Raw genomic sequence first — 10,000 nt, 5'->3', positions numbered from 1 at the left:
AGGACAGAACCACTGGGGTAGGACTGGGTACAGAGAGCAGGACAGAACCACTGGGGTGGGACTGGGGACAGAGAGCAGGACAGAACCACTGGGGTGGGACTGGAGACAGAGAGCAGGACAGAACCACTGGGGTGGGACTGGGTACAGAGAGAGTAGGACAGAACCACTGGGGTGGGACTGGGTACAGAGAGAGCAGGACAGAACCACTGGGGTGGGACAGAGAGCAGGACAGAACCACTGGGGTGGGACTGGGGACAGAGAGCAGGACAGAACCACTGGGGTGGGACTGGGTACAGAGAGCAGGACAGAACCACTGGGGTGGGACTGGGTACAGAGAGAGCAGGATAGAACCACTGGGGTGGGACAGAGAGCAGGACAGAACCACTGGGGTGGGACTGGGGACAGAGAGAGCAGGACAGAACCATTGGGGTAGGACAGAGAGCAGGACAGAACCACTGGGGTAGGACAGAGAGCAGGACAGAACCACTGGGGTGGGACTGGGGACAGAGAGCAGGACAGAACCACTGGAGTGGGACTGGGGACAGAGAGCAGGACAGAACCACTGGGGTAGGACTGGGGACAGAGAGCAGGACAGAACCACTGGGGTGGGACTGGGGACAGAGAGCAGGACAGAACCACTGGAGTGGGACTGGGGACAGAGAGCAGGACAGAGAAGGATACAGTCAACGATACATCCACCATGGATGTTCCCGCTCTGGGAGAAGTGGAGCTGGATGAACTTCCCAAAGCGACTAGAATTGTTGTTGTAGACTGTTTTGGCATTCCCAAACGCCTCCATGATAGGACTGCACACAGAGAGGAATGTTAGTGTGTGTGTATTTAGACAGTTGTGTGTGTGTGTGTGTGTGTGTGTGTGTGTGTACCTGCTCTGAACGATGGACTGCTCCACTGGGGTGGTCTTCTCAGAAGGAGGCGTCCCAGCAGAGTTCTGGCTCATCACAGACAGGAACTGCAGCAACAGCTTGGTGCTCTCTGTCTTACCAGCCCCCGACTCCCCACTGGAACACGAACACACACACACACACACACACACACACACACACACACACACACACACACACACACACACACACACACACAGTCACACAGTCACACCCTAAAAACCACACTTAACCTTTCTCTGACCTTCTCCACCAAATTAATCTGATGGGTTAACACAATTTGTCTGGACTATAATATATACTGCTCAAAAAAATAAAGGGAACACTTAAACAACACATCCTAGATCCGAATTAAAGAAATAATCTTATTAAATACTTTTTTCTTTACATAGTTGAATGTGCTGACAACAAAATCACACAAAAATAATCAATGGAAATCCAATTTATCAACCCATGGAGGTCTGGATTTGGAGTCATACTCAAAATTAAAGTGGAAAACCACACTACAGGCTGATCCAACTTTGATGTAATGTCCTTAAAACAAGTCAAAATGAGGCTCAGTAGTGTGTGTGGCCTCCACATGCCTGTATGACCTCCCTACAACGCCTGGGCATGCTCCTGATGAGGTGGCGGATGGTCTCCTGAGGGATCTCCTCCCAGACCTGGACTAAAGCATCCGCCAACTCCTGGACAGTCTGTGGTGCAACGTGGCGTTGGTGGATGGAGCGAGACATGATGTCCCAGATGTGCTCAATTGGATTCAGGTCTGGGGAACGGGCGGGCCAGTCCATAGCATCAATGCCTTCCACTTGCAGGAACTGCTGACACACTCCAGCCACATGAGGTCTAGCATTGTCTTGCATTAGGAGGAACCCAGGGCCAACCGCACCAGCATATGGTCTCACAAGGGGTCTGAGGATCTCATCTCGGTACCTAATGGCAGTCAGGCTACCTCTGGCGAGCACATGGAGGGCTGTAAGGCCCCCCCAAAGAAATGCCACCCCACACCATGACTGACCCACCGCCAAACCGGTCATGCTGGAGGATGTTGCAGGCAGCAGAACGTTCTCCACGGCGTCTCCAGACTCTGTCACGTGTGTCACGTGCTCAGTGTGAACCTGCTTTCATCTGTGAAGAGCACAGGGCGCCAGTGGCGAATTTGCCAATCTTGGTGTTCTCTGGCAAATGCCAAACGTCTTGCACGGTGTTGGGCTGTAAGCACAACCCCCACCTGTGGACGTCGGGCCCTCATACCACCCTCATGGAGTCTGTTTCTGACCGTTTGAGCAGACACGTGCACATTTGTGGCCTGCTGGAGGTCATTTTGCAGGGCTCTGGCAGTGCTTCTCCTGCTCCTCCTTGCACAAAGGCGGAGGTAGCGGTCCTGCTGCTGGGTTGTTGCCCTCCTACGGCCTCCTCCACGTCTCCTGATGTACTGGCCTGTCTCCTGGTAGCGCCTCCATGCTCTGGACACTACGCTGACAGACACAGCAAACCTTCTTGCCACAGCTCGCATTGATGTGCCATCCTGGATGAGCTGCACTACCTGAGCCACTTGTGTGGGTTGTAGACTCTGTCTCATGCTACCACTAGAGTGAAAGCACCGCCAGCATTCAAAAGTGACCAAAACATCAGCCAGGAAGCATAGGAACTGAGAACTGGTCTGTGCTCACCACCTGCAGAACCACTCCTTTATTGCGGGTGTCTTGCTAATTGCCTATAATTTCCACCTGTTGTCTATTCCATTTGCACAACAGCATGTGAAATGTATTGTCAATCAGTGTTGCTTCCTAAGTGGAGTTTGATTTCACAGAAGTGTGATTGACTTGGAGTTACATTGTGTTGTTTAAGTGTTCCCTTTATTTTTTTGAGCAGTGTATATTACACAGTGATTGGTTAATAGATATTGAGTTAGCCTTTGGTCTGTAACCAATCAGATTAATGAGTGAATCTTCATGGGATGTGATTGGACAAGGGGTCAGGTGGGTAAGGTCTAAACAACAACTTTCAACTCGACCAATCAAATCTCACCTGATGAGGACGCATTGGCTGTCGTGTCGTTTCCAGATGCAGCGGTAACACTCATTGGCTACAGCGAAGATATGGGGCGGGAGTTCTCCGATGTGGTGTCGACTGTACAGCTCAACTCTATCTAGGTCATACATGCCTGGGATCTGTTTATAAGGGTTCACCGCCGCTAGGATACTGCCTATGTTGGTCTGAGACACACACACACACACACACACACACACACACACACACACACACACACACACACACACACACACACACGTTTGTCTCCAGCACCAGGATAAAATGTACTATATATTACTCCGGGAAACACAGACAGATGAGAGAACAGAGCTAGAAGGCGGAGAGAGGAAGGCAGCCATTTTGGAGGATTAGAAAATAGCAGTTGTCCTTGTTTACTTCCCTTACATTCAGCTGACACGTCAAGTCAGCAAGCCTCACATCGGATCACATTCTGTGCTCCGCATATTCTCTGACACACACACGTGCGCGTGTACACACACACACACACACACACACACCACACACACACACACACACACACACACACACACACACACACACGCTGACACAGAAACCTGACCAGCACACCGGGTGACCTAATACGATCAGCTTAAAGGAAATCCCTCCTCATCATGTCGATAAGGTCATCCGCCGTGCCCACTGTCTCACACAGACACACACAGTGTGTTTCATCATCTACATTAGGTCACTCTGTGTGTCTCTGTGTCCTTGAAGCCATGTATCTTTCTAGGTTCTGTGTCTGTCTGCCTGTTAATTCATGATTCTGTCGATTAATGATTTCAAATCTTTCCCCTATTTAGGGGATAACACAGTAATGTGGTATACTACTGTGGAGAGGTGCATTATGGGTAGTAGGGCTGAGGCCGGGTGCCAGTAAAGCAGATGTGAACTACTTAGCTAGTAACCATGTGTTGTGCTTTTACGTCACCTTTTGCGCTACATTACTGCAAGAGTGTGATTTATAGACCACCTCCCCAGACACACACACACACACACACACACACTCAGACGGACAGAAGAAGAGATGATATAAGTTGATTTGTGTTTCCCGTCAAAAGCCTTTAGCCAGGAGATTACCGGAAGAGGAGGGGAGGAATTCATTGTATAGCACATGCATGTGTGTGTGTGTGTGTGTGTGTTAGTGTGTGACTTACATAGATGCTGTCTTTCTGGTAGCGTTGGTAGAGGTTGTGCATGATGGCAGCTTCGTGTAGTTCTGCCAGAGTGGACATGTCCTCCACTCCATCTATACTGGACTGATGCATAGCGTACACTCTCTCTCTAGTCACTTCAGCCTGCTGGAGATACAATACCTAGAGGAGGATGGAGGGACAGAGAGAGAGAGAGAGAGAGAGAGAGAGAGAGAGAAAGAAAGGGGATACATATTAGAGATGCAATGCAAAGGTAAATATTGCACAGTTGGAGTCAATGACATTTAGTCTCATTTCAATTAAATTCCAATTCATGAATCGAGAAAGAGAGGTATTTTCAGTTCTTGCAATTCCTTGAACAGGAAATGAGCACCACTGGTGTATTGAGGGTGTGTTGCTATGGCCCTTCCACTGGTGTATTGAGGGTGTGTTGCTATGGCCCTTCCACTGGTGTATTGCGGGTGTGTTGCTAAGGCCCTTCCACTGGTGTATTGAGGGTGTGTTGCTAAGGCCCTTCTACTGGTGTATTGAGGGTGTGTTGCTATGGCCCTTACACTGGTGTATTGAGGGTGTGTTGCTAAGGCCCTTCCACCGGTGTATTGACAATGTGTTGCTAAGGCCCTTCCACTGGTGTATTGAGGGTGTGTTGCTAAGGCCCTTCCACCGGTGTATTGAGGGTGTGTTGCTAAGGCCCTTCTACTGGTGTATTGAGGGTGTGTTGCTATGGCCCTTACACTGGTGTATTGAGGGTGTGTTGCTAAGGCCCTTCCACTGGTGTATTGAGGGTGTGTTGCTAAGGCCCTTCTACTGGTGTATTGAGGGTGTGTTGCTATGGCCCTTACACTGGTGTATTGAGGGTGTGTTGCTAAGGCCCTTCCACTGGTGTATTGAGGGTGTGTTGCTAAGGCCCTTCCACTGGTGTATTGAGGGTGTGTTGCTAAGGCCCTTCCACTGGTGTATTGAGGGTGTGTTGCTAAGGCCCTTCCACTGGTGTATTGAGGGTGTGTTGCTAAGGCCCTTCCACTGGTGTATTGTTGTTGCGTTGGCTCATAGTACAATGGGTTGGTAAATACCCATGTATACCATGTCCTTAACACAGATTCTCTTTTCAGGGCCATTATGTTGCAACAAATACCTATGTCCCCCTGCTGCTCCTTCTATAGACATTCTACACCCTCTCATTCACTTCTCTTTCCTTGACCTGCTCTGTACCCTGTCACCCTGCCATTACATCTGCCACCCTGCCATTACATCTGCCACCCTTCCATTACATCTGTCACCCTGCCATTACATCTGCCACCCTGCCATTACATCTGTCACCCTTCCATTACATCTGTCACCCTGCCATTACATCTGTCACCCTGCCATTACATCTGTCACCCTGCCATTACATCTGTCACCCTGCCATTACATCTGCCACCCTGCCATTACATCTGTCACCCTGCCATTACATCTGCCACCCTTCCATTACATCTGTCACCCTTCCATTACATCTGCCACCCTGCCATTACATCTGTCACCCTGCCATTACATCTGTCACCCTGCCATTACATCTGCCACCCTGCCATTACATCTGTCACCCTGCCATTACATCTGCCACCCTGCCATTACATCTGCCACCCTTCCATTACATCTGTCACCCCGCCATTACATCTGTCACCCTGCCATTACATCTGTCACCCCGCCATTACATCTGCCACCCGCCATTACATCTGCCACCCTGCCATTACATCTGCCACCCTGCCATTACATCTGTCACCCTGCCATTACATCTGCCACCCTGCCATTACATCTGCCACCCTTCCATTACATCTGTCACCCCGCCATTACATCTGCCACCCGCCATTACATCTGCCACCCTGCCATTACATCTGCCACCCTGCCATTACATCTGTCACCCTGCCATTACATCTGTCACCCTGCCATTACATCTGTCACCCTTCCATTACATCTGCCATTACATCTGCCACCCTGCCATTACATCTGTCACCCTTCCATTACATCTGCCACCCTGCCATTACATCTGTCACCCTGCCATTACATCTGCCACCCTGCCATTACATCTGCCACCCTTCCATTACATCTGTCACCCTGCCATTACATCTGTCACCCTGCCATTACATCTGCCACCCTGCCATTACATCTGCCACCCTGCCATTACATCTGTCACCCTGCCATTACATCTGTCACCCTGCCATTACATCTGTCACCCTGCCATTACATCTGCCACCCTGCCATTACATCTGTCACCCTTCCATTACATCTGTCACCCTGCCATTACATCTGTCACCCTGCCATTACATCTGCCACCCTGCCATTACATCTGTCACCCTGCCATTACATCTGTCACCCTGCCATTACATCTGTCACCCTTCCATTACATCTGCCACCCTGCCATTACATCTGTCACCCTGCCATTACATCTGTCACCCTGCCATTACATCTGTCACCCTGCCATTATATCTGCCACCCTGCCATTACATCTGTCACCCTGCCATTACATCTGCCATTACATCTGTCACCCTGCCATTACATCTGTCACCCTGCCATTACATCTGCCACCCTGCCATTACATCTGCCACCCTGCCATTACATCTGCCACCCTGCCATTACATCTGCCACCCTGCCATTACATCTGTCACCCTGCCATTACATCTGCCACCCTGCCATTACATCTGCCACCCTGCCATTACATCTGCCACCCTGCCATTACATCTGCCACCCTGCCATTACATCTGTCACCCTGCCATTACATCTGCCACCCTGCCATTACATCTGAAACCCTGCCATTACATCTGTCACCCTGCCATTACATCTGCCATTACATCTGTCACCCTGCCATTACATCTGTCACCCTGCCATTAGTACTGTCACCCTGCCATTACATCTGCCACCCTGCCATTACATCTGCCACCCTGCCATTACATCTGTCACCCTGCCATTACATCTGCCACCCTGCCATTACATCTGAAACCCTGTGTCACTAATAAACTCATCTCATTTCATCTACACTATAAACACAAAAGTATGTGGACACCCCTTCAAATAAGTGGATTCAGCTATTTCACGCCACACTTGTTGCTGAAATGTGTATAAAATTGAGCACACAGCCATGGAATCTCCATAGAAACATTGACAGTAGAATGGCCTTACTGAAGAGCTCAGTGTCATAGGATGCCACCTTTCCAACAAGTCAGTTGGTCAAATGTCTGCCCTGCTAGAGTTGCTCCAGTCTACTGTAAGTGCTGTTATTGTGAAGTAGAAACGTTTAGGAGCAACAACGGCCTAGCCGTGAAGTGGTACGCCACACAAGCTCACAGAACGGGACTGCCCAGTGCACAAGACGGCCGTCAGCACAAGAACTGTTCGTCAGGAGCTTCATGAAATGGGTTTCCATGGCCGAGCAGCTGCACACAAGCTTAAGATCACCATCCACAATGCCAAGCATCGGCTGAAGTGGTGCAAAGCTCGCCACCGTTGGACTCTGGAGCAGTGGAAACATGTTCTCTGGAGTGATGAATCACGCTTCACCATCTGGCAGTCCAACAGATGAGGGGCTGATTTTCATGGTTCAGGCTAGGCCCCTTAGTTCCAGTGAAGGGAAATCTTAACGCTACAGCATACAATGACATTCTAGACGATTCTGTGCTTCCAACTTTGTGGCAACAGTTTGGGGAAGGCCCTCTGCAAGTAGCCTAGTGGTTAGAGCGTTGGGCCAGTAACCGAAAGGTTGCTGGATCGAATCCCCGAGCTGACAAGGTAAAAATCTGTCACGTCCTGACCAGTAGAGGGTGTAGTTGGGTCAGGACGTGGCAGAAGGGAGTGTGTGTTTTTTATTGTTTCATTGATTTTGGCCGTGTGACTTCCAATCAGGCACAGCAGTAGAGGGTTGTGGCGGATTGGGAGTCACACATAAGTTGCCTACGTTTCCTTTGTGTTTCGTGGGTAATTGTGCTTGTCATTGTGGTTGCACCTGACAGGACTGTGTTGGCTGTCAGTTTTGTTGTTTTTGTACATTGCATAGTGTTCGTGTAATTAAATATGACGAACCCTAACTCCGCCGCATTGTGGTCCACTTCTTCCTCAGACAGCTGTTACAAAATCTGTCGTTCTGCCCCTGAACAAGACTGTTCCCCGGGCGCCAAAGATGTGGATGTTGATTATGGCATCCCCCCGTACCTCTCTGGTTCAGAGTGGTTGGGTTAAATGTGGAAGACACATTTCAGTTGAATGCATTCAGTTGTACAACTGACTAGGTAGCCCCCTTTCCTGTTCCAGCATGACAATGCACAAAGCGAGGTCCATACAGAAATGGTTTGTCGAGATCGATGTGGAAGAACTTGACTGGCCTGTACAGAGCGCTGACCTCAACTCCATCGAACACCTTTGGGCTGAATTGGAACGGCGACTGCAAGCCAGGCCTAATCGCCCAACATCAGGGGACCAACTCCATATTAATGCCCATGATTTCAGAATGAGATGAGCAGGTGTCCACATACTTTTGGTCATGTGGTGTAATCTCTCTCTCTCTCTCTCTCTCTCTCTCTCTCTCTCTCTCTCTCTCTCTCCTCTCTCTCTCTCTCTCTCTCTCTCTCTCTCTCTCTCTCTCTCTCCTCTCTCTCTCTCTCTCTCTCTCTCTCTCTCTCTCTCTCTCTCTCTCTCTCTCTCTCTCTCTCTCTCTCTCTCTCTCTATATATATATATATATATATATATATATATATATATATATCTCCTTCTGCATGTGGAAGAGCCGAGCCCCCACATCTATGTCATCAGTTTCCATGGCAACTGGAGAGAAGGGAGGGGAAGGGAGCCCAGTGGAACGAGGGTGAGGAAAAGAAGGAGAGAGGGAGAGAGAGAGGTCCTTTTATCCAGGATGCCTGGTCTGGTAGGCTATGTACACCTGCTAGTCCTTTCATCTAACAGTGGTCATGAAGGAGAGGAGAGAAGGAGAGGAGGGGGTGAGGAGTCCAAGCGGAGACTCACCCTGATATCAGTATAGCCACTGCACAGTACAATGAAGTACAATGAAGTACAATGCAGTAACAGTACATGATTGACATGTTATTTCCATGAAAAGCTCCTTCAGTCATTTCACTGATGGCTGACGTCTCATCTGACAACAGAAGTAGAGTCCTATAGAATCCCAGGATGTTCTTATGTCACCCCAGTCGGTTCCCAGGTGTGTGTGTGTGTGTGTGTGTGTGTGTGTGTGTGTGTGTGTGTGTGTGTGTGTGTGTGTGTGTGTGTGTGTGTGTGTGTGTGTGTGTGTGTGTGAGAGAGAGGACCAGATATGTACTCCTAATTCTCCAGGCTGATTTCTAAGAGCACAGGATTGTTGGTTAATCTACGTTCCGTTTCCTGTTGCTGAAGGATTATTTTCCTGCTATGTGAAACTGGCTCAAATTAAGATCCAACATCTGTAGACACAGAGTTACACACACACGTAATTAGTTCCTCAGTGGAGGTCCTGACACATGGTACGTTAAGTGTACGGCTGTGACTTCCCATGTCCCATATCTATTTATCTATTCACACTCTATATACAAGCCATAGAGAACAGCACAGCCACACACACACACACAGACACACACATGCCATACCCTTCTGTCCTCCCCACATCTCTCTCCATATCACTCTGTCCTCCCCACATCTCTCTCCATATCAATCTGTCCTCCCCTCATCTCTCTCCATATCAATCTGTCCTCCCCTCATCTCTCTCCATATCAATCTGTCCTCCCCTCATCTCTCTCCATATCAATCTGTCCTCCCCTCATCTCTCTCCATATCAATCTGTCCTCCCCTCATCTCTCCATATCAATCGGTCCTCCCCTCATCTCTCTCCATATCAATCGGTCCTCCCCTCATCTCTCTCCATATCAATCTGTCC

At 49.4% G+C, this 10,000-nt stretch overlaps 1 protein-coding gene across 2 annotated transcripts in view; it reads right to left on the bottom strand.

Annotated features, from left to right (window-relative positions):
- The window catches only part of LOC106574531 (unconventional myosin-X-like), a 62,801-nt gene that overhangs the window by 22,995 nt on the left and 29,806 nt on the right, over positions 1-10,000 (bottom strand). For both annotated transcript variants that reach the window (XM_082962881.1, XM_045697683.2), the window contains exons 3-6: positions 4,112-4,270; positions 2,934-3,121; positions 885-1,019; positions 682-806 (exon numbers count right to left, since the gene is read on the bottom strand). In XM_082962881.1, the coding sequence (XP_082819007.1) occupies positions 682-806; positions 885-1,019; positions 2,934-3,121; positions 4,112-4,270 (607 nt within the window). The remainder of the gene's footprint in view (positions 1-681; positions 807-884; positions 1,020-2,933; positions 3,122-4,111; positions 4,271-10,000) is intronic.

This window comes from Salmo salar, chromosome 16, assembly GCF_965601325.2.
Source record: "Salmo salar chromosome 16, fSalSal1, whole genome shotgun sequence".
Classification (NCBI taxonomy): Eukaryota; Metazoa; Chordata; class Actinopteri; order Salmoniformes; family Salmonidae; genus Salmo; species Salmo salar.
This window is presented reverse-complemented; position numbering and strand designations above follow the sequence as displayed.